The sequence below is a fragment of the Rhinoraja longicauda genome, chromosome 4 (assembly GCF_053455715.1).
Source record: "Rhinoraja longicauda isolate Sanriku21f chromosome 4, sRhiLon1.1, whole genome shotgun sequence".
In the NCBI taxonomy this organism is placed as follows: Eukaryota; Metazoa; Chordata; class Chondrichthyes; order Rajiformes; family Arhynchobatidae; genus Rhinoraja; species Rhinoraja longicauda.
Window position 1 is genome coordinate 45,442,795 of NC_135956.1, and position 25,047 is coordinate 45,467,841.

The window sequence follows — 25,047 nt, forward strand, 5'->3', positions numbered from 1 at the left end:
GGCAGAGAATTCCACAGATTCACAACTCTCTGACTGAAAAAGTTTTTCCTCATCTCTGTTCTAAATGGCCTACCCCTTATTCTTAAACTGTGGCCCCTGGTTCTGGACTCCCCCAACATTGGGAACATGTTTCCTGCCTCTAATGTGTCCAAACCCTTAATAATCTTATACGTTTCGATAAGAACCCCTCTCATCCTTCTAAATTCCAGTGTATACAAGCCTAGTCGCTCCAGTCTTTCAACATATGACAGTCCCGCCATTCCGGGAATTAACCTAGTAAACCTACGCTGCACGCCCTCAATAGCAAGAATATCCTTCCTCAAATTTGGAGACCAAAACTGCACACAGTACTCCAGGTGCGGTCTCACTAGGGCCCTGTACAACTGCAGAAGGACCTCTTTGCTCCGATACTCAACTCCTCTTGTTATGAAGGCCAACATTCCATTGGCTTTCTTCACTATTCCATTGGCTTTCTTCACAAAGACTTTGTGGCTGTCTTTGGTATAAACCAGCATCTGCAGTTCCTTCCTATACAGCTGACGATATAATCGGATCACCCACCTCTATTCCAGCTTTTTCCCAGCTACTACAATCAGTCTGAAGAAGGGTCCTGACTCAAAACATCGCCTCTCCATTCCCTCCACAGGTGCTGTCTGGTACGCTGAGTTCCTCCAGCACTATGTGTTTATTATCTTATTAAATAGCAGATCAGACCTGAGGGGCAGTATCATCTCTTCCTGACCATAGTTAACATGTTCATTGGTACAGGATAGATTTATATTGTCAGTTCAACCAGTGCAATCTTAAAATACATGGTAGTGTTGCAAATCACTCGCTCACTCCACATTGGGAATCAGTGCCATCGCAGATTGAGTGGCTGTCGGACTGTTCACCAGGAATGCTCTAGATCTGCTTTTTTCTTAAAGGAAATTCTTTGCGAGGTTTCTTTAAACTATTTAGAATTTCATTTCGAGATAGCACTATCCTACACACTAGGGAAAATGTACAATTTTACCAAAGCCAATTAATCTACAAACCTGTACGTCTTTGGAGTGTGGGTGGAAACTGGAGCACCCAGAGAAAAGCCGCGCTGTCACAGTGAGATCGTACATACTCCGTACAGACGGCACCGGTAGTCAGGATCGAACCCAGGTCTCTGGCGTTGTAAGCCAGCAACTCTACCACTACGCCACTGTGCCGCCCCTATTATTAAATGTAGAGGTAGGGGAGGTACTTAGCATGATGGAGGCTCCATTTCAAATGTAACTGAGTAGAGTGTCAGTTCACAAGCAATGTGAAGGGTTCAGGACCCATTGCAGGTACTTCACTTCATAGCTGGGGCTGGCAGACCCTGTGCATCACTGTGGGAGTCCTGCACTCTCTGGGGAGCTGTACTGAAGGTGAGATATTGCACTCAGGCCCATCTGCTCAGTCACATGGATCCCACAAAACTAATGATGAGCCCGCCCTCGCTACACTTTCCCACCAAAGCTGACAATCTGGTCAGCATCATATTGCTGACCATAGTTAAGCTTCCGATGTATAAATTGCTGCTAGTTTTTTCCCAGTCTGCAACAACTAATACACTTCAGAAAATAATCAACTGGCTGTAAGGCCAAACCAGGGGAATTCTGTGGGGCTGAAATTTGCTGTGGAATGTAATTGAATTAAATTCTTCAAGTAAAGCAGCCACACAGGGTCATCTGTATACTGCATTTAATGCCAACCAAACCTCCTCCCCTCAGATCTCAGGGCTGGTTTATGCCACCAGCTCTGGCCTCCCTCTCTGCAGATCTCAGTCTGTGATTCTTACAATGATCTGCTTCACCAGTATCCCAGATAATCTTCAGGTACCCACCCCCCCTTAAAACAGGAACAAATCTCGCACCCATCCATACCCAAGGACCTGTCATGTGAGGGTGTTGATTGTGTTCAACATAAGATTCAGACACATTTGACCTTCTCGTTCAGTCACTCTTCTCATTTGTGAATGATCAACACTGAGGTGACCTTTACACAGAACACAACTTAAAATGGGATCAATTGCTGTAACCAGCAATGTAGAACTGGGTATATAATTTCTGGGGCTGGAAGTATTAAAGTAAGAGGATAGCTTTGGCATACTAGCTTACGTCTTGAATGATGGAGTGATCGAAGTGAGCATTTCGAAGATGGCTGAAGGAGCTGATGGGTTTGGTGGAGTAAAACTGTGACCTTCAGTGGCGGAAGGCTCCAAAGCAAAGGACAGGTCCCTAACATTCAAGTCTGCTTGGTCCGAAAACTCTACCTCACACATATGGCAGTGAGAATCAGGAGCTGCCCCTCCTCCTCCCCCTCCCCCTCCCCCTCCTCCTCCCCCTCCCCCTCCCCCTCCCCCTCCCCCTCCCCCTCCCCCTCCCCCTCCCCCTCCCCCTCCCCCTCCCCCTCCCCCTCCCCCTCCCCCTCCCCCTCTCCTTCCCCCTCGCTCTCCTCCTCCCCCTCCTCCTCTCACTCCGACTCCCCCTTCCCCTCCCCTCCCCCTCAAGAGGCCGCGGGGCAAGTTGTACAGAGGTTGAAGTGGTATGACTGAGGGTACGGAGAGAGGCAGAACCAAGGTGGGGAGAGGTTAGCTGAGCCTGACTTACACTGAACCAGGAGCGGGGAGGGTGAGCTGCTGGCTCGGTGTGAATGTTCATTTATTCATCTTCTTGCAGTGGCCCTGCCTGCCGCCGCGGACCTGGATATCTATGACGTGACCCACAACAGCATGAGACTAAAATGGGAGGCCGCTGAATCTGCCTCTGCTTACATGATACTTTACGCAGCGCTCACAGGGGAAGACACAGCTGATGAAAAGGAGGTAGGGCTGAATTAATTTGTTCCTCTTAGTGGCCGCCGTCCTGATGCAGGGTCTCCCCCGAAACTCTGCCAATTCCCTCTCGCCGCACAGGTGCTGCTCAACCCGCTGAGATCCTGCTAGCACATTGTCTGTTGTTGCTGTTAACGGGCACCTTCTCCTTGTTCACACCCTGCTTGGAACATTGCATTGACACAGGTCAAGAGTAAGCCCATGATTTTATAGGCCATTTATCTGATACAGCAAGCACTATTTGTTTCTGTTGTGATCAGGTCAATATAACTCCATCTTTCTCCAGTTGTTACAATGTACAAAGATCAATTGAAGGCTACATTTGGCACTTGATTCTCCCCTCTCCCAGAGTTTGTGTGTGTGTCAGAAACAATTACTGGGCATGAGGTTGAGGAAGGGTCTTTTACGATGCTTCCTAATGATTTGTCTCATTGGGCGATCTCACTCAGACCTGGGGCCTTAGGAGCCCTGCATTACAGAGTTAGGCAGTATCGTCCTACTGTGAGCCCCATTTATATGATTGAGTTGATATTGGCAGTGAGCGACAAGAGATATGTCCACGATACAACCTATTCCTCTTCCTCCCGCAGGTAAAGGTGGACAATTCAGTTACGGATATAGAACTGGAAGGGTTGTCTCCGAACACTGAATATACTATGACGGTGTATGCCATGTACGGGGAGGAGGCCAGTGACCCCCTGACCGGACAAGAAACAACACGTAGGTCCTCATGTGTAAGAAGGAATAGCAGATGCTGGTTTAAACACAAAAAGCTGGAGTAACTCAGCGGGACAGGCAGCATCTCTGGAGAGAAGGAATGGGTGACGTTTCGGGTCGAGAGCCTTCTTCAGACTGGTTAGGGATAAGGGAAACGTTCCAGAGATGCTACCTGTCCCGCTGAGTTACTCCAGCTCTTTGTTGTCTACGTAGGTCCTCATCGTGGTTTAGTTCCAGTCATTTCAATGTATGGGCATCGCAGTTTACAGTGAGGTGAGCTTCAGGCCATCAGAGGAAGTACCCATTTCTACCCCTGTAATGTTGCCTGACTGCTCCCTAATGCAGCTCAACTCCCAAAGGAGACCTTGGCCTGTCTTTTTTGCCTCTAGAATTGATTGTCTTGCAGCACTCCTGGTTGGAATCTTTCTACTGACCTCATCATAGACTCATAGAGTCATAGAGTTATACAGTAGAGAAACAGGCTCTTTGGCCCAACTCATCAATGCTGACTAAGATGCCCCATCTAAGCTAGTCCCATTTGCCCTCATTTGGTCCATAATCCTCGAAATCTTTCCTATCCATGTACTTGTCCAAATGTCTTTTAAATATTATTATTGAGCCTGCCTCAACTACTTCCTTTAGCAGCTCATTCCATATGCCCGCCACCCTCTGTGTGGAAAAAGTTCACCTTGGGTTGCTATTAAATCTTTCCCCTCTCAGTCTGCTCTTTAGTTCTTGATTTCCTTACCTTGAGAGAAAGACTCTGTGCATTCACCCCATCTATTCTCCTCATGATTTTATCTGCCTCTGTAAGATCACCTCTCAGCTACATGAACTCCATGGAATAAACTCCTTGCATGCTCAACATCTCCCTACAGCTTCTGCCTTGAATCCAGGCAGCATCTTTGTGAATCTTCTCTGAACTCTTTCCAGCATAACAGCATCAAAACTGAACACAATACTCCCAAATGTGGTCTCACCAACGTCTTGTACAACTGTAACATAGGGCCCCAACTTATGAGGCAGAGAATTCCACAGATTTACAACTCTCGCCTGAGTGAAAAAGTTTTTCCTCATCTCGGTTCTAAATGGCCTACCCCTTATTCTTAAACTGTGGCCCCTGGCTCTGGACTCCCCCAACATCGGGAACATGTTTCCTGACTCTAGCATGTTCAATCCCTTAATAATCTTATAAGTTTCAATAAGATCCCCTCATCCTTCTAAATTCCAGTGTATACAAGCCTAGTCGCTAACTCAGTGGAACAGGCAGCATCTCTGGAGAGAAAGGAATGGGTGACGTTTCGGGTCGAGGCCCTTCTTCAAACTGTCCTGGCCTGGCCATAACACAATATCACACACTTAAATTAATTAGACTATTGGCCATTCCTCGGCCCACTTACCCAGCTGATCAAGGTCCGGCTGTGACTTTCGATAACTATCTTCACTATCTACGATACCACCTATTTTAGTGTTATTTGCTAACTTATTAAACATGCTCTATATATTCTCATCCAAATCGTTGATGTAGATAACAAACAGCAGTTGGTCCAGCACTGATCCTTGAGGCATACCACTAGAGCCAGACCTCCAGTCTGAAAAACAACTTTCCACCACCATCTTCTTCTCACCATGAAGCCAATTCTGTGTCTTGTTAGCTAGCCCTCCCTGGATGCCTTGTGATCTAACCTTCCAGAGTGGCTTACCACGCAGTCACCACAATCGCTGTTGCCCTTGTCCCAAGTCCTGCTCACTCATTGTCCCCATGTTCCCTTGCTGATTAAATAATGGCTCAAATTCACAATCCTCTTGCTTAATTTCAAATCCTTCACGGTCCCACCAAGAGGGCTGGTGTGCCTTCAGCTGCCAAGAGACAAAATGATGGAGGGTTTTTGGGAGAACATTCCAGAGCTGAGGCCCCAGGCAATTAAAGACAAGCCACCAATGATGGAGCGATGGAATTCTTAACCCAGGTATTGGCTGGGGTTGCAGAGTCACATAAGCTTGTTGGGCTGGAGGAAGTCACAGAGATTGGAGGGGATGAGACTAATAAGGGGTGTGAAAGGATGGGAATTTTGAAACTTAATCATTGCTTAACTAGTGACCAGTGCAGACCATGTAGTACAGGACTGGTGGCATTATTGAATAGTAAGTAAGTTTTAATATTTGATGAAAGCCTGTTGTCAGAAATGATTTTGCAAAATTGCCTTTACAATTGTGGAGTTGCACATTTCCCTGTGACTGGACTTGTTTCTTCCCACACACTATTTGGGGCGGCAAAGTGTCACAGCGGTAGAGTTGCTGTCTCACAGCACCAGAGACCCAGGTTTGAACCTGACTACGGGTGCCGTGTGTGCAAAGTTTGCACCTTCTCCCTGTGACCACGTGGGGTTTTTCTGGGTTTCTCACACATTCCAAAGATGTGCAGGTTTGCAGGTCAATTGACTTCTGCAAATTGTCCTGAGAGTGTGGGATAGAACTAGTGTATGGGGTGATTATTGGTCGGCACGGACTCGGTGGGCCGAAGACCCACGCTATTTCCATGCTGTATCTCTAAACTAAACTAAAAACTAAACAAAGGGTTTGCATGTTAATTGGCTTCTGTTAGTTGGTCCAGGTGCAGATGTAAGTGGGGAGAGACTGGGGGAAGTTGACGGGAATACATATGGGTTTAGTGTAGAATTGATGTAAATAGATGTTTAATATCAGCAAGGATTAAGTGGGGTGAAGGTCAGTTTCGTTGCTGTAACTCTCTAGGACTATGTCTTTGCCTATATGTGAATTTCCCCGCATTAGTTTTATAATAATAGGTATTATTTTCCTTCTTCAGTGCCACTTACACCTCCCCAGAACCTCCAGTTCTCTGATATCACCCACAGCACAGGCAGGGTCAGCTGGGAAGTAGGATCAAGGAAAGCTCTGGGCTATCGTGTCATGTACGTGAAGACTGATACCACTGTAATGGACATGGTGAGTATGACAAGTCATAGAGGCATGCATCACGGAAACAGGCCCTTTGGCTCATCTCCTCCAAGCCGACCCATGATATGCAATTGGTTGCTCATAGGAAGAATCAGACAGATTCGTCATTGAAAGATTGCCGTGTGATTTGCGCTCACCAAGTACATGTTAATTTGTTTCCCGCAACCCAGATTTTGATTGATTGAAAGATCCAGCATGGAAACAGGCACTTTAGCCCAAAGAGATCACGCTGACCATCGATCACCTGTTCTCACCAATTCTATGTTATTCTACTTTCTCAACCACTTCCTACGTCGCAGAGGCAATATATAGCGGGCAATTAACTTACAGATGCCCGTGTCTATTTGGAATGTGGGAGGAAGCCGGAGCACCCGGATGAAACCCACGCAGTCACAGGGAGAATGCTGACGGCACCTGAGGTCAGGATTGAACCCAGGTCTCTGCTGCTGTGAGGCAGCAGCTCTAGCAGCTCTAGCAGCTGTGCCATTAGGCCACTGCATCAGGTACCAATACCCTGAAGCTCATGGATAGTTATTGAAAACTCAGCCCATGACCAGAAACCTGCTCTCCTTGCTGCATCTCTGCTGATAATTAATTCTAGCTCCCAAACCCAAACTACAGCCTCACAAACCCTTGGGTTGTACTGTGGATGGGTAATAAATATTGAGTTTGACTTTGATTAGCACAGTATATGGCCCACAAACGTTGTGATCATGTTACTAAGGCCAGCTCAGTGGTCAGAAGAAGGTGCTACTGACCTACAGCTCCAAGGACCTGTGTTTGATCCTGACCTTGGCTGCTGTCTGCATGAAGTTTGCAGGGTTTTCCTGCTATCCTGTGGGTTTCCTCCATGAGCTCTGCTTTCCACTTAAACCCCAGAGTTACACGTGGGATGATAAGCTAATAGACTGCTTTAAATAGTCCCAAGTGCGTAGGTGAGTGACAAAAGAACCAAATGGGAGTTGAGTGAGTGTGGGAGAGAGAGAAAGTTGCAGGCAAATAAGGAGTGTGAATGGGACTGATGGGATTGGTCTGCTGGAGGATGACATGGAATGAATGGCCTCTAACCTTGTCAGAAGGAAATCGCCAAGACCTGGACTTCTGATCCAGGTGCAGGAGTTAAAATCCCACCACCTCATCTGGGGAATTTAACTACACTTACGGAAATGAAAGCTTGTCTCAGTGATGGAAAACAGGAAAACACAGGATTATTGCAGAGTCCCTTGGATTTTTCTCATGCCATCCAGCGAGGGCACTCTTCCATTGCACACACTCTGGTCTGTAGGCACCTCCAGAACCGCAACAATGACATTGATTTTTAACAGCCCTCTGAAATAGCTGAGTGAGACAATCCACTTAAGAACAAGTATTAAACCATGTCAAGCATTGATGTTGAGGGATGGATAAAAATAAGTCCTAACTGCCCTCTGATTAAATAGGTTTCTTCGGAATTCCTTGACTCTTATATTGAAGTGGACATCAGCCAGGATCTTGATGGAGGCAAATGGGGAGATTTGAATGGCCATCTCCTGCTTCTTTTTAAGTTGTTAAGTCCTCTTGCAAGACTAGAGGGTAGCCTAATGTGCCTCTATTTAGGACGGTCTGCAAAGAAAAACCTGAAAACTCTCGAGCAATTAAAGGAAGGTTACTGGAGAGAATTCTGAAGGATAAGATATGTATGCATTTGGAAAGATGAGTTGTTTAGGGATAGCCAACTATTGGCTTTTGAGTGGGAGCTCGTGTCTCACAACTTTGAGTTTTTTGAAGAAGTAACTAAACAGGTTGATTTGGGCAGGGCTGGAGATAGTGTCTATTTGGACTTCAGCTTGTCATTTGATAAAATTCTGTATGGTAGGCTACTCTGGAAGGTTAAATCACATGAGATCCAGGGAGAGCTAGCTAACTGCAAACAGAAATTGGTTTCATGATAGGAAACCGAGGGTCACGGTCGAAGGTTGTTTTACAGACTGGAGGCCTGTGGAATCTCCTAGAGTAAGTAGTTGAGGCAGTTACAATAACATTTAAAAGATATTTGGGCAGTGACATGGATTGGAAAGGTTGATAGGGATGTGGGCTAGATGCGGACAAATTAGACATCTTGGATGGGATATCCTTGGCATCCTGGACAAATTGGGCTGAAGTGTGTGTTTCTGCGCTGTATGACTATGATCCCAGTTTCTGACAATGAAAAATGTCATCTCCCCATTTATCTTATCAACCCTTCAATGCCCTTAATAATTTCTATTGAGTCGTCTCAAAGATTAATATTTCAATTTTAATTATTACTTATATTTTCCCCTGTGTGTTTATCCAGCTTCTTCCAAAACCCATCTCTGCAATTAACCTGTTCCACATTTCCCCTGCTCTCCAGAAAAGATGATTCTCTTGAGTTACTCATTGGATTTACTGGAAATTCCTTTTATGTGTGGCCTTTAGGTTGAAGTTGAAGGCGCAACAACGATTTTCTTAACAAACCTGACATCACTTACGGAGTACACAGTTGCAGTCTTTGCAATCTATGATGAGGGACAATCAGCACCACTAACAGGCAGCTTCATCACAAGTAAGTCAGTGAATCTGTCTCCACATCCTCACTGTTCTGTGCCTTTTGCTCTCTTTGTATCCCGTTGATGACTATTTATCCAAAATTAACTATTCTATTTATAGATTCAAACGAACTCACTGTCCTAATGTTTTGCTATTTGTTTCCTTATTCAATTCAGAGAAAGTCCCAAATCCTTTGTCCTTAAGGATCAGTGATGTTTTTGAGGAAGAGTTCAGAGTTAGCTGGAAACATGCTGCTGATGATGTTACCTTATACAGACTGGCATGCACTTCCTTAAGTGGTGAAGAGGCAAAGGAGGTAAAGCAAAATATATCAAAAAGTAATGGTAGTTCAGGGACTAAATACGTGGACTGTGGCTCTGTGGCTAGCACTCTTGTCTATGAAGTTGTGGGTTCAAATCACCTGAAGGGCTAAAACAAACATCTAGGTTGGCACTCCATTGTAATGTTGAGGGAGCACTGCACTGTTGGAGATACTGTCTTTCTGATAAACTGCGACCCATCTACTTTCTCAGCAGAAATATAACATCCCATGCCGTTGTTGTGGAACAGGAGAAAGTATTTTTCCTTCAGCTGTTAAACCCAATAAAAGCAGGTTATTGCACTGTCATTGGTGCTGAACTACTATCTACCTCATTGGTGACCCTCGGACTATCCCTGATCGAACTTTGCTGGCTTTACCTTGCACGAAACGTTATTATCTTATCATGTATTTATACAGTAAATGGCTCAATTGTAATCATGTATTGTCTTTCTGCTGACTGGAAAGCATGCAACAAAAGCCTTTCTCTATACCTTGGTACGCATGACGGTAAACTAAATTGAACTGACAAAACTGAACTGATTTGTGAGATTTTGCTGTGTCAATTCGGCTGTTACTTTTCCTGCACTACAACAGTGACTAAACTTCACTGTGAGAGATCTGGCAGATCTTGAGGCTGTGAAATACCCAACATAAATGCACACCTTTTATATTAGCAAAATGTATCCCTGGTGCTGGGCAGTGCAGAGAGCCCCTGTGAGTATTGGGAAATCAGACACGAGAAGGGAGGAGTAGAATCAACTTTGATCAATGGTATAAAAGAGGCCATGTTTCCATTTTCACTTTTATTGCATGGTTCAAATGAACATCGCAGGTAGAGATTCAAATTGACCAAAAAAATTCCCACCTCATTTTCCTATAAAGTAGCTCCTATAGTTTAATCACTAATTTAGGTAGGCGTGGGTCCCTCAAGGGCAAGTATCCTTCGGTATTATTCGTGTTAAACATTCAATATCTATTAATGCCAACGATAACATCTAAATTGGAACTTTTCTTTCATATCTGTTCATGAAGATATATTACAGGTTAATTAAATCGCCTAATGTGAGGCAAAAATGCTTCCCTTACCAGAGCGTCTTTTACTTTGCAGTTTGTATTCAGCGGGGCGACAGACACGGTGGTTCTTGATCATTTACTGCCTGGGACGGAATATGAGGTGTCTCTATCTGCGATTTACAGCGATGAGGCAGAAAGTGACGTTGTTACAGCCCTCGAAACCACATGTAAGCTTGCACCGTATAAAGTATCCAATTTGCAAGTAACATAAAATGATGTATGCAGGTATTTATATAAATGCAAGCTGCATGGCTAGCTATTAAGATAATATGGCAGCATCATGCCGGCGATGATAATTTGTATTTACAAAGCACCTATAACACAATAAGTTACCTGAAGGAATGCTGAGTGTGTTTACAAATAAATATTGGACATTGATCCAGGTACGGCACGGTGGCGCGGCGGTAGAGTTGCTGCCTTACAGCGCCAGAGACCCGGGTTTGATTCTCACTATGGGTGCTGTCTGTACGGAGTTTGTACGTTCTCCCCGTGACCTGCGTGGTTTTCCCCGGATTTGTTCCCACACTCTACAGACATACAGGTTGGTAGGCTAATTGGCTTGGTAAATTTGTAAATTGTCCATAGTGTGTGTAGGATTGTGTTAGGTCGATCGTGGACTCCATGGGCCGAAGTGTTTCCATATCTTTGTGTTGCATCTTTAAACAAAATCTTTTTGTGTATCTTTGTGTTGTATCTTTAAACCAAGTGTTGTATCTTTAAACTAAACTAAACTAAATAAAGAGATATTGGACAAATAATTCAAAGCATGGTAAATGAATTAGGGGGTGACAGCTATTGTGTTGAGAGGTTTGGTGATAGGGAAAGCAGGTCACAGGAGCAAGGCACCAGTGGGTGTATCCAGCAGTGGTGGGGTAATGTGCTGGGGACCAGCGTGGGATCAGTACACAGGTCCCAGTTGTGGGGAGGGTGAAGGAGAGGTGGATGGGAGAAGTGGTGTGAGGCTACAGAGGGATGAAGAAGCCAGACTAAGAATGCTGAATCCAGCCATTGATGCTTTGGCAAGCTGCACTGATCAGCAAGCGTAGTGCCAGGTGTACAACACGCGGTGCAGGTAAGGACATTTAGGTCGCAGAGTATTGGGCAGCCTTGTTTACAGAGGATGACAGGATGGTCAGGAGTAATTGCATAGATGTGGTTAAGCTAGAGAGGGTGCAGAAAACATGCACAAGGATGTTGCTGGCTCAGGTAGTTAAATTGTCAGGAGAGACTGCATCCTTTGGGGTTTATTTTCCCTGAAGTAAAGGAGTATGAGGTGTGATCTTATAGATGGTCATGACAGGCATGGATAGGTTAGATAGTAAGATACCTTTTCCCAGTTTAGGGGATTCTAAAGCTTGAGGGCATAGGTTTAAGGTAGAGGAAGTGTTTAGAGGGGATTTTGAGGGGCAAGGTTTTCACACAGAGGGTGGTGGGTATGTTGAAGATGCTGCAAGAGGAAGTGATAGAGGCGAGCGAGTACAACTACAACATTTAAAAAGACCATTTGGACAGATATGTGGGTAGAAAAGATTTAGAGGAAAGTGGGCCAAATGCAGACAGCATGGATAGACATTTTGATCAGCACAGATGAGTAGGGACAAAGGGCCTGTTTCTTATGAATCTAAAGGTGATATAAGGGTTAAGTTAGGATAAGTGGCCCAGCAGGACCGAGATGAGAAAGTTTTTTTTCACACAGAGAGTGGTGAATCTGTGGAATTCTCTGCCACAGAAGGTAGTTGATGCCAGTTCATTGGCTATATTTAAGAGGGAGTTAGATGTGGCCCTTGTGGCTAAAGGGATCAGGGGGTATGGAGAGAAAGCAGGTACAGGTTACTGAGCTGGATGATCAGCCATGATCATATTGAATGGCGGTGCAGGCTCGAAGGGCTGAATGGCCTATTCCTGCACCTATTTTCTATGTTTCTAGCACTGCAGAGCAGCTGGGAATTCCTTATCACCCATTTTAGGCCCATAGCCACAGAACATCACTCACTGTTCATTGAATTAATATAAATGTATTCAGCTGAGAAGCTAACTTGGGGGAAACTCAAAACCACATGCTGAGATAAATATCAGGGTTTATTCTGCATTGGTGCTGTATGTTTTTAAATTAATCTTAACTTTATGTCTAAATTGCAGTTCAGCGAACAATCACAACAACGCCAGCCACAACAACAACTCTTCGTCCAACTACAGTAGGTATGTCATTAATGAGAGAGCATTCTCAGTAAAGTTAACTCGGTCACAACTTTATGCCTAAAATCTGAGAATAGTAGGGCTCTGGTGTTGGTGCCTTGGGCAATGATGAGGGTCATGGGAAGTGGGAGTATTGAGAATGGCGTGTTTAGGATTAGACCAGATTAAAATACTTCTATCTGAAAATGCTGAAGATTGCCATTGAAAGTAGATTGAAAACTATTAACGCAAATTTAAACAAAAATGCAAATTTAACACCTGTTCCCAAGAGGAGGCTTTCCATTCTAAGATATCCTCTTTCTTTAGTAAACGTGGTTTCCCCCCTGCTGTCGTCGATAGATCTCTCCCCTGCTTCTCCTCTGCGCCCCATAGCTCTGCTCCCGCTTCCCCTCCCCCCAGACAGAACATTGATTGAGTTCTCCTAGTCCTTACATTTCACCCCACCAGCCTCCGCATTCAACACATCATTTTAGTTCAGTTTAGTTTATTGTCACATATACTGAGGTACAGTGATAAGCTTTTTGTTGCGTCCTATACCAGTTAGCGGAAAGACCACACATGATTACAATCAAGCCGTCCACAGTGTACAAATACAGGATAAAGGGAATAATGTTTAGTGCAAGATAAAGTCCAGCAAAGTCCGATAGTCTGAGGGTCTCCAATGGGGTAGATAATAGTCACATCTTCCCATGCTCACCTCTTTCCACTTTTTGCAGAAACTGCTCCTTTTGCGAATCTGAATCCCCCTCTAGAAAAGCAGCCACGATAAACCTCACACTGGTCAGTACATTATCAGTCAGTGTGCAGGAGAGTGCAGAGATGGCAACCTGGTGAGCTGTTTACTGTGGAGAAATCACTGGGCTGGGGAGATTATTATGGGATGAAGATGCGATTAATATGGATGAATGCCTTCTGCTTGGCATGGATGTGGAGGGCTCTTTCCATAGATGGTCACAACGTGCTGGAGTAACTCAACGGGTCAGGTAGCATCTCTGGAGAAAAAGGATAGGTGACATTTTGAGTCGGGACCCTTCTTCAGACTGAAAGCCTGCCAGCCTGGCCTATTTCTATGCTGGACTACTCCATGATAACGCCATTCCTCCCCTCTCACAATTCCACACCATCTCAGTGACCAACTCTGCCCAAGGCTGAATATCGAATCCATTCTCGAATCTTGGGTTTCCGATTTGCTCTCTTTGTTTGGTTTAGTTATCCGCTCTGGAATAAGGAACCTGGTCTTGGATGATGAGACCACTTTCAGTCTGCATGTCTCGTGGGAACCTGCCGATTCCTTCATCACCCAGTACAGAGTGTCCTATGTATCTTTGAAGGGGGATCGAGCGGAAGAAGGGGTAAGCATGGTTGGTATGAGTTTTCACTGATCTAGTTTGGTATCTAGGACTGTCCTTACCAGTACCAGCCTGAGGGAAAGGTAAACAGTGAGCGCATATAGGGGAACAGCATCTTTCATCCATAATAGTTAATATACAACCTGCCGCATGAATGAATTGATGACGGATTTTGTGTTGGTGATTAAACCACACAGTAAGCTTCCGTTATCATAATACCATGATCGTGCCAGCGCATATAGAGTTAGAGACAAAAGACCTGCGGCTCCAGTCAGTTATGGTTTGCTCCTCGCTTAGCTGAGCTGCTGAAGGTCTTGCTCGTGGAAATCAATGACAAAAATCCTTGAAGGTTTGCCTTGTTGAGTGAGCTGCAAGCTGAATCAAAATGGCTGAACATCTTCTTTGGCTCTGGAAGATATGTGGAACCTAATTATTTTGCAATTATTTCAGAATTCCATGTTTTACAACATAATTAGTTATTTTTTTATTTTATTTCAGCTTTAATCTCATTTTGACTCATCCTTTGTTTTTGGAAAAAAGGTTTAAAGTGGGATCTTTATAATTCTCGGTTTGATGTCTGTGAGAACTCTGTGGTGCATTTGGCAGCACAGCCAGGCTGATGGTGCGAGTGTGGTGAACGGCAAGATGCTCCCAGGCTGACTCCTTCCTGTCCGTGACCCATGTCAGAAAGGGGTGAGCTCCCTGTACAGCGATCTCCAGGTCTTTGTGCACAGTTCTCCACAAGCAGAGTGCCAAGTGCCACAAACCCAAGGCCTTGAAATGATTGTCTATGCAGCATCCTGCTTTTTGTCCCACATCAGAGCTGAGTGAGCGTGTCGTACCATTACCAGAATGTCATCTGAACTGAGTGGTTAAAATGTACAGAAAACCCAATAACATTGTGCATTTAAACTGAATGTTTTAGTTTGGAGGGGTAACAACATAGCAAAAGAAAATTATTGAGTTTTTACAGATTCACCTTTGGAGATAATTTCATAAGTTCGTAAGTGATAGGAGTAGAATGAGGTTATTCGGCTCATCAAGTCTACTTCACCATTTAATCTTGGCTGATCTATCTTTCCCTCTTAATCCCATTCTCCTGCCTTCTTCCCGTAACCCCTGACACCCGTACTAATCAAGAATCTATCTATCTCTGCCTTAAAAATATCCACTGACTTGGCAGATGACTGAGTTAGGAACTGAACTTTTAATCTAATGGCATTTATAACCTTAAAAAGTACAATTATTGGCACTATTTTGGCAACTGGCAGCAAAGCAAATTTATCATCTAATGAATGCCAACAGTAAATGTGAGAATAATCCTTCTATCCCAGATCATGTGTGCCTAGATTTGATTCTGCATGTGCCACATTTAGCTAATGCTACTGTGGTATCTCTGACTGGCCTGAGGAAACAGGCCTACAGGGAATCAATAAAACAGCACAGTATAATGACCACTGAATTAAAACCAGACTGTTCCATTCCTGAAGGTCTAGTGCTAGCCAGTAATTCTTCCCATTCTTGCCGACAGACTCGTCCTCTCAGCTGGGGGTGCCCTGAATATATGATATCAAACGTTATACAAGCTTGCAAAGATGGCGCCCAAGCCAGGCGACTGAGTACTGGTCGCAGAAGCGGATATGCAATCGCTCAATACAATCGGTCCACTCTTTTAACACTCTACTCCAACAGCAGAATTTCTTACTTTAACTATGCTATTACCTTTATCCTGGATCTGCACACTGTGTGCGGCTCGATTGTCATTTTGTATAGTCCTTCTGCTGACTGGATAGCATGCAACAAAAAGCTTTTCATTGCACCTTGGTGCACATGACAATAAACTTAACTAACCATCCAACCAACCAACCAACCAACCAACCAACTAACGAACTAACGAACTAACGAACTAACATCCAGCTCCACCTCACTTGCTGTGCTGTCAAACCTCTCCCTCACCAAATCCAGACTTTGATCAGGTGTTGCTTCTTTAATTAAAGGTCAGGACGATTGAAGCCAGTGACCTCAGCTCCATCATAACTCCCGTTCCCTCGCCACTCATTCTATCTGCCTTCCCGTCCACAGTCTGGGAATGAATCAGACTGCTCACTTAAATGAGCAATGAAATGCTAGTTCAGCCTGTGGAGCCCACGTACCTTGAATAAGCGATAAAAAACTTCTTCCAATCCAGTGTACTGTGCATTCAGTGCCCACAGAGTGATCTCCACTATTAGGAAGCAGGTTGGGTTTCCAAGTGGTGGAAAGTCTGATGTCTTTTGATAACAAACTCAATGCTAGCATTTATTTCAGGAGGGCTTGTATACAAAAGCAGGGATGTAATGCTGAGGCGCTATAAGGCGCTGGTCAGGCCGCATTTGGAATATTGTGAGCAATTGTGGGCACCATATCTGAGGCAGGATGTGCTGGCTCTGGGGACGGTCCAGAGAAGGTTTACAAGAATGATACCAGGAAATAGTAGATTAACCTATGATGAGTGTTTGTCGGCTCTGGGCCTGTACTCGCTGGAGTATAGAAGAATGAGGGGGGATCTCATTGAAACATACAGAATAGTGAAAGGCTTGGATAGAGTGGATGTGGAGAGGATGTTTCCACTAGTGGGAGAGTCTAGGACTAGAGGTCATAGCAGCAGAATTAAAGGATGTCCTTTTAGGAAGGAGATGAGGAGAAATTTCTTTAGTCAGACGTTGGTGAATCTGTGGAATTCGTTGCCACAGAATGCTGTGGAGGCCAAGTCAGTGGATATTTTTTAAGACGGAGATAGATAGATTCTTAATTAGTACAGGTGTCAGAGATTATGGGGAGAAGGCAGGAGAATGGGGTTAGGAGGGAGAGATAGATCAGCCATGATTGAATGGTGGAGTAGACTTGATGGGCCGAATGGCCTAATTCTACTCCTATCACGTATGACCTTTTGACCTTTGCTAAGTCCTTTTATTCAGTCCACAGAGACAACCCTGAGCTTCCAGGTGCATGTCACTGTAATTCCCCATTCCACTCCTCTCTGACCTGTGTGTGGCTTCCTGCACTGTTCTGGTGAGGTCCACGTAAGCCTGTGCATCTCTTCTTCCATCTGGTAACATTATGGTCTTAGGGGCACAACAACTTCAAGTTACCTGCTTTTTTGGAGCTGGCAAGTTGTGCAGTTATCCAACATTATCCATCTAGAGTAATCACCGTCCACACAGATGCTGCCTGACCTGCTGGGCATTCCAACATTTTCTGTTTTGTTTCAGAATTCAAGAACAGTTCATCGTTACACCTAGAGTCATACACACAGAAACAGGCCATTCAGCCCAATTCATCCCTGCCAACCAAGATGCCTCATCTAAGCTGGGCCCACTTGTCCGCATCTGGCCTGTATCATTTCCAACCCATGCTATCCATGTACCTGTCCAAGTGTCTTTTTAATGCTATTAGGGTACCTGTCTCAACTACCTCCTCTGGCAGCACCGTTCCACAGACCCCCCCCCCCCCCAGCCATGTTCCCGTATTTGTACTTTGTCTGTCTCTCTGTCCCTCTCTCACTTCTTATGTTGAGGCCACGACTGGATCAGCCATGATCCCAGTTAATGGAGCAGGCTCGAGGGTCAGTCTGCTTGCTCTCCTCTTCCCAACGATCTAGTCTAACACTATGAGAACTTTTTGACTCTCCTGTGCATCGCACCTCTTTGTCCGTCTGTGCCATCAGCTGCTGGATTCACAATCTCTGGATTTGCCTCCATGAACCACACTTACAGTATCATTAGGTCATAAGTGATAGGAGCAGAATTAGACCATTCAGCCCATCAAGTCTACTCCACCATTCAATCTTGGCTGATCTATCTCTCCCTCCTAACCCTATTCTCCCGCCTTCTTCCCATAACCCCTGACACTGCCTCATCACCATCCACTCATCCTTTTAGGATGTTCCTTATAATGGACTGTGGCAAAATCCCTTGTTCCAACCTTCCCTCCTTTCCTGACTGAGGTCTAGCCTTCTCCGGAGTACCTTGGATTGGATGATTGTGTTGCAGTGCCCGTGTAGCCGGCTGCTCCTGTGATGTGCCGCACCAACTCCTGCCTGTCCTTTTATTCAGGTGATGGTTCCAGGGAGGCAGAATGATGTCCTCCTCCAGCCTCTGCTCTCGGACACGTCGTATGGAATTACCGTGACACCGATCTATGCCAACGGAGAAGGGAGCAGCCTCGCGGTTACTGGGAAGACGTGTAAGTGAAGGGTTTATTCAACAGGGTGACTCTGATCCATCAGGACAGCAGCTGAGAAGATGATTCACAATATCCCACGTTGTTGAGGTTAATGCGGGTAAATCTGGCTTGGTCTATAAACTGTAATAACAAGGAACTGCAGGTGATGGTTTACAACAAAGATAGATAGAAAGTGCTGGAGTAACTCAGTGGATCAGGCAGCTTCTCTGGAGAAAATGGTAGGTGATGTTTCAGGTCAGGACCCTTCTTCAGACTAAAGAAATATCAATTGTCCATTTTGTCCAGAGATGCTGCCTGACCTGTTGAATTGCTCCAGCACTTTGTGTCTATGTCTGGTCTATAAACTATCTCTTCCTTGGCCTGATGTGGCTGGAAATGTTAGTGTCAGGGCAGGATGAAATGGAGGAAGAACAAGAGAATGAGAGCGAATAGAAGGAAGGGAGAAAGACTGGAGGGGAGAGAGGGAGAGAGGCTGGAGGGTTTGACGGAAGGGGTGAGGTAAAGAGGCTGTGGAGGGGGAGACGGATGCACGGGGTGGGAGGAGGTGGGACTGAGGTTGCAAGAGGTAGAGAGAGCGTGCGAGGGAGGAGGGGTGAGGCTGCAGGGGAGGGGAGGAAATAGGGTGCGGAGGTAGAATGAGCAAGGGTATGGGTGAGAGGGATGTGGGAGAGAGAGGGAGAGATAGAGTGTGAGGGAGAGGGACGGAGGGAGTACAGGGGAGAGGGGTATGAGAAGGTGAGGGAACCAGGGTTTGTGCAGGAACAAAACACCGGGATCACATTCCTTGCTGACGTTGAAATGGTGATGCAGAGCTTTGCCTCCAGACAGGCAGAGAGCCGTGGATTAACGTCCCACCAGAAGAGCGGAGCTCGTTATGTGCGGCTCTCCTTCAGTACTGCAATGGGAAGCCTGGAACTTGTGCTTGAATCCCCTGGGCCACAAACTCCCCCACCCTGAGGTGTGAGAGTTGTCCAGTTGTTCGCCAGGCCACAGGTGCCCAAACCCAGTACAATCTGAAAAGGTTATTAATTTGAAGCGCATTTTAAAAGACACTTGATTATTTCTGGCGATTACTTCTGCTTGCAGTGGCACTCTCTGGCCCGATAAACCTGCACGTATCGGAGGAATGGTACAACCGATTCCGGATTAGATGGGACGCCCCTCCATCGCCAACAATGGGCTACAGAGTGGTGTACACGTCGGCCTCTGGTATTTCACTTCTATCCTTGTTCAGTCAACCCTAGAAATATTTCCTTCTCTGCAAAAACTCTTGACGCATTCCATCATCACATCCCAACGATTACTCTCACTTTAAATTCGAACCACCTAATTTCTGTTAAGCCAAGACGGCAGCGATAGAGTTGCTGCCTCACAGTGCCAGGGAGCCAGGTTCGATCCTGACTACAGGTGCTGTCTGTACTGAGTTTGTATGTTCTCCCCGTGACCATGTGGGTTTTCCCCGGGTGCTCCAGTTTCCTCCCACACTCCGAAGATGGATAGGTTTGTTGGTTAATTTGCTAACGAAGAGATTGTAACTTATACCTAATGTGTAGGATGGTGATAGTATACGAGGTGACTGCTGGTCGGCGCAGACTCAGTGGGCCGAAGGGACTATTTCCGCGCTGTTTCGATAAACTAAAAATGAAACAATCATTGGTACGGTTTTAGTTTCTATACAAAGCGAGGGCCAGGGCAGATGTGATGGACTGAAGGGCCTGTTTCTGGTTACATCTGGGGATGGATTGAATTGCCCCCAAGTGGATTTCAAATGGGTTGACCAGATGTGTTTCTGGGATGAGGGGATTGTTCTGTGAAGGTGATTAGTGAGGGCTGATGTTGTCTGTAAATCCTAGTGATGAAGGACTGATGAGATTGCTTTGCTGGGAGCTGGAAATGGGCTGAATGGCCTCTTTCTGCATTGTGAAAAAGACCTTTCACAGAGCAAATTGAAGATCCTGGGGAATAATTGATTGAATGAAAATACGGCATGGAAACTGGCCTGTCGGCCCACTGAGTCCACGCTGACCATTAATCACTCATTCACAATGGTTCAATGCTATCTCACTGTTTGCATCCGCTCCCTACATATGAAGGACAATTTACAGAGGAAAAACTGACAAACAAACCCTCACATTTTTGGCATGGGGAAGGAAACTGGAATACCCGAGGAAACTCACACCGTCACAGGATGAACGTTCAAACTGCACACAGTCTGCACCCAAGGTTGGGATTGAAGCTAGGTGTCTCGTGCTGTGAGCCAGCAGCTCTACAGCTGCTCCTCTGTGCTGCCTGAATGTTCACCGGCACCGGTGCCTTTGTCCAGATTCCCGGCTGGAATTCTGAGTCGGTTCTCAGTTTGTCCAGGGCAAATGTTTACCGTTGCGATTTTGTTGTCATTTCAGCCCCTGGGCCAACTCTGGATACCTTTGTGGGAGATGACGTGAACACAATGTTTATTCTTAACCTACTCAGTGGAACGGAATATATCGTCAAGGTGTTTGCAACCTACCCCACGGGTTCCAGTGAGCCGCTGACTGGAAGAGCCAAGACACGTGAGACCTATTCTCTGCTTGTGTGTATACTGAGAATGTGCAGCTTTCTAGTGCAGGATTTTGCCAATGTAATGGTTTACAATGATGCTTTATCTGTCACATGAACCGAGGTATAGTGAAATTAATTTTTGTATACAGTTCCAAGGTCCTCATCCTTGATTCTGAATATCTCTATCTCTAAACCTCTTTGCCTCTAAGCTTCTGAATATCTCTACCTTTTGGTAACATTCAAAGAATATTAAAAATGAATCAACTAAACAAATCCAATTTACCATTTACACCCCGTCATTCTTTCTTCTCCCCTCTCCCATTATGCAGAAGATACAAAAGCTCGAAAGCAGGTACCACCAGATTCAGGAAGAGCATCTTCCCAGCTGTTATCAGATAACTGAACAGCCCTCCCATAGGCTAGGGCGCAGTTCCGATCTCCCAACCTAACGCATTGCAGACCCTGCACTTTTTTATTATCACCACTTTCTCTGCAACTGCAACACTATAATGCTGAATAAATATATTTTGTACACTGGTGCAGATATTTTCTCTTTGCACTACCTGTTGTATGGCTCATGTTTAGTATCATTTGACTGGAGATCACACAACCAAAGTCTTTCACTGTACCTTGCTACATGTGACAATAATAAACCAATAGCAAAACCATTTTCTCTCACGCAGTGTATCTTGGTGTGACGAATCTTGCCTCGGAAGATGTTCGGATGACAAGTATGTGCACTCGCTGGCAGTTTCATCGACACGCCATCTCCTACAGAGTTGTTATCGAATCACTCAAAGGTAGGTGCAAGTCATAGAATGGCCTGCATTTGATTTGCACAGCGCCCACTAAGGATCCGCAGATTTAGGTAGAGTACTTCACCGGGAAAGCCGGGGTTGGATGGACCTGGGGGAGTGGTTGGACCTTATCTCATTGGTGTTTGATACAAGGAGAGTAAAACGATTTGGACGATAACGGCAGCAATAGATTGTCATGTTTGAGGATTCTTTGGCCTCTTTTTCTCCGAAAGGAATTGGAAAAAGATTTATATTTCTGTAACAATAGACAACACAAGCAGGAGTTGTTCTGTCCAAGCTATGCTTTTAGAAAGAGTGCTCTAATTAGTTCCTAGGGACCCAACCTGAAACGTCTCCCATTCTTTGTCTTCAGAGATGCTGCTTGGCCCACTGAGTTACTCCAGCACTTTGTGTACTTTAGTACTTTCAACGGTTTGCCTTTAAAATATACATTCAGTCTTCTACCAATATTAGATTTATATCCCCTGATCAACGATGCAAGCATCTGTCCTGGTGACTGAGAGCAGGTCAGGCCTTGCAATATTTAGACTTTAGACTTTTTAGATACAGCATGGAAACAGGTCCTTCAACCCACCAAGTGGGTGCCGACCAGTAATCACCCCATACCTTAACATTATCCTACGCATTAGGTACAATTTACAATTTTACAGATGCCAATTAACCTACAAACCTGTACGTCTTTGGAGCGTGGGAGGAAACCGGAGCACCCAAATAAAAGTCTACATGTTCACAGGGAGAACGTACAAACTCCATACAAACACCACCTGTAGTCGGGATCGAACCTGGGTCTCTGGCTCTGTAAGGCAGCAGCTCTACCACTGTGCCAATGTGCCACCCTGTGTGCTCTTCGATGAGTCCTTTGCAAGATGAATGGCTCATCTCCTGAATTAATACTTTATTGTCACATTTGACAAGTCACAGCCGTGGGCTCCATCCACCTCCGAGCCCCAGAATCTCTCCGTTATCGGCAAGTTATAGGTCAAGAATGTGACCGAACTCCCTCTCCACTCGCCAGGATGAATGTAGGTCCAGCAACTCTCAATCCGGGACAGCGTAGTGCGCTCGTCAGTGCCCCTGTCCACAGCCCTGAATAGTTGTTCCTTCCACTACTGGCGCAAAGTGGCTGTTGTGCATTCCGTCTGCAAATGCATTGCAGTTACTTATCCAGGCTGTGCTACAGTATTTCCCCAAGCCTACGCCCACTCCCACCTGGACAAACAAGGTAGGCAGGAGGATTGGGATTTCTGTGGTTCCCCCTATGACCACCTCGCATCCAATTTGGGTCGGAGACACATTGTTGCTGAATCTTAATCCTGGAACTGTCTTCCCCAACCCAACAAAACTGTGGGAGCTTCTTCACCAGAAAGACCACAGCAGTTCAAGAAGACTGCTTACCGCCATCTTCCAAAGGGCAATTAAGCATGAGGGGAAACTCCCATCCCTATGCTTTCCCATCCTGTGACATCTACATCCCTTGAGGGAATTCAAAACACATATGAAACAGTTATATTGCTTTTAAAATGAGTATGGTCTGGTGCCAATGCTCCAAATGTAGCCCCTAAGCTTTAACTACTTGTATTTTATTGAAGGTTTTAGGGGAAGTCATTGCTGGGGTCACTGGCAAGCTAACACTGCTGAGTATAGTGGCAGGGGTTGGAGTATCTACCCACTGATTATGTATGAAAGTCCCTTCAGGGTCTTCCACAGTTTTTACTGCAACAGAAGTGCATTCATTTATATTTAGGCATTGGTTAGTTGATGTGGAAAAGCAGAGTAGACATTTAATCCAGTTATTAATTTTGGGAGGTAATCGAGTGAGGCAGCACGTCAATAACCACAACCGGGAATAGCTGGCTTTCAGTCCTAAAGATGAATTAATGAATAGATTGACGTGTTTGGTTTTTGTTTGATATCTGGTTCATTGGTCAGAGTCAGAATTTCCAGTTAAATGATGAGGGAATGCTACACTGTCTTGGTTCTATCTTTCAATGAGACAGTGAACCCAGACCCAAGTCTTCCTGTGGGCTGAGACGGTTATTGATGCATTTCAAGGAGGGGGCTATATTCAGATAATCAGAAAGTTTGGTCATTTTCATTTTGGTGGAAGTGGGAGCTTGCAATGCACATATTTCAAGACTCAAGAGTGTTTTACTATTGTATGTCCCAAACAGAACAATTCTTACTTGCAACAACACAACAGAATACGTCTGTAAACAATATAATAACTGAAAAACAGTTCAGTATACATACACTCTCACACATATTCACACACACACGCACACACATATACACACTAGCAGGAGGATGAGGGGTGATCTTATAGAGGTGTATAAAATAATGAGAGGAATAGATCGGGAAGATGCACAGAGTCTCTTGCCCAGAGTAGATGAATCGAGGACCAGAGGACATAGGTTTAAGGTGAAGGGGAAAAGATTTAATAGGAATCTAAGGGGTAACCTTTTCACACAAAGGGTGGTGAGTGTATGGAACTAGCTGCCAGAGGAGTTAGTTGAGGCAGGTACTACCTCATCGTTTAAGAAACAGTTAGACAGGTACATGGGTAGGACAGGTTTGGGGGGATATGGACCAAACGCGGGCAGGTGGGACTAGTGTAGCTGGGACATGTTGGCCGGTGTGGGCAAGTTGGGCCGAAGGGCCTGTTTCCACACTGTATCACTCTATGACTCTGATTCTATGACACACCCACAAGCAAAAGACAAAACCAATGCCCCCAAGTCCATGTAGTTCAGAGCTATGTTACAACAGTTACTATACTTCCAAAAGTTCCGTTTGATCGCAAAATGCTTTGGGGGATTCTGAAAGGTACATAGATGCTATAGAAATTTAATTTATGTAGTATCTATTGCATTCTTTTGTAATTAGCCAGCAGCAATTCACGGAACAAGCCCCTGATACCTTTCTCCTGTGCAGGGCCCCCATAGCTCGTGCACAGCTCGACTACAGCAGCACAGTGTAGACTCACCCCTCTACCGCAGTGCTGTTGGCACTCAAGCTGCCTCCCATTGTGCTTTGCATATGTTCCATATAATCTTTCAGCAATAATAAAAGAAAACTGCTTTCCATTTTGTTCCTATTCTGCCAAAGAAAAGTCTCCCTGTGGGTGAACAATTAGTGGAAAAAATAGCTTGGCATATTTCCAAAGAGAGATGATCTCAACAAAGCCTTCTGCAGTAGCTGTACTTTGATTTGCCAATGGATATAATGGCGCAAGAATCATGTAACGGACATCTATTTTCAATGAATCAAAAGCTTTCAAATTGGACATGCTTAGAAGTGATTTCACAATTGACTCCAACTGGCAAAAGGCCTGATAGTGGAAGTTGTTGATTACTACACATTGCGGGCCAGAAGTCATTGCATATATCTCTCAATGGGATAATAACTGTGGCTAGTTCTGGGCACCACACCTGA

At 45.2% G+C, this 25,047-nt stretch overlaps 1 protein-coding gene across 4 annotated transcripts in view; it reads left to right on the top strand.

Moving 5' to 3' along the window:
• Nucleotides 1-25,047, top strand: part of LOC144592731 (collagen alpha-1(XIV) chain-like) — a 109,178-nt gene that overhangs the window by 21,380 nt on the left and 62,751 nt on the right. For all 4 annotated transcript variants that reach the window (XM_078397656.1, XM_078397657.1, XM_078397658.1 and 1 more), the window contains exons 8-19: nucleotides 2,694-2,839; nucleotides 3,439-3,568; nucleotides 6,393-6,532; nucleotides 8,981-9,107; nucleotides 9,268-9,407; nucleotides 10,522-10,654; nucleotides 12,627-12,686; nucleotides 13,893-14,035; nucleotides 18,127-18,256; nucleotides 19,343-19,465; nucleotides 20,659-20,808; nucleotides 21,481-21,597. In XM_078397656.1, the coding sequence (XP_078253782.1) occupies nucleotides 2,694-2,839; nucleotides 3,439-3,568; nucleotides 6,393-6,532; nucleotides 8,981-9,107; nucleotides 9,268-9,407; nucleotides 10,522-10,654; nucleotides 12,627-12,686; nucleotides 13,893-14,035; nucleotides 18,127-18,256; nucleotides 19,343-19,465; nucleotides 20,659-20,808; nucleotides 21,481-21,597 (1,539 nt within the window). The remainder of the gene's footprint in view (nucleotides 1-2,693; nucleotides 2,840-3,438; nucleotides 3,569-6,392; nucleotides 6,533-8,980; nucleotides 9,108-9,267; nucleotides 9,408-10,521; nucleotides 10,655-12,626; nucleotides 12,687-13,892; nucleotides 14,036-18,126; nucleotides 18,257-19,342; nucleotides 19,466-20,658; nucleotides 20,809-21,480; nucleotides 21,598-25,047) is intronic.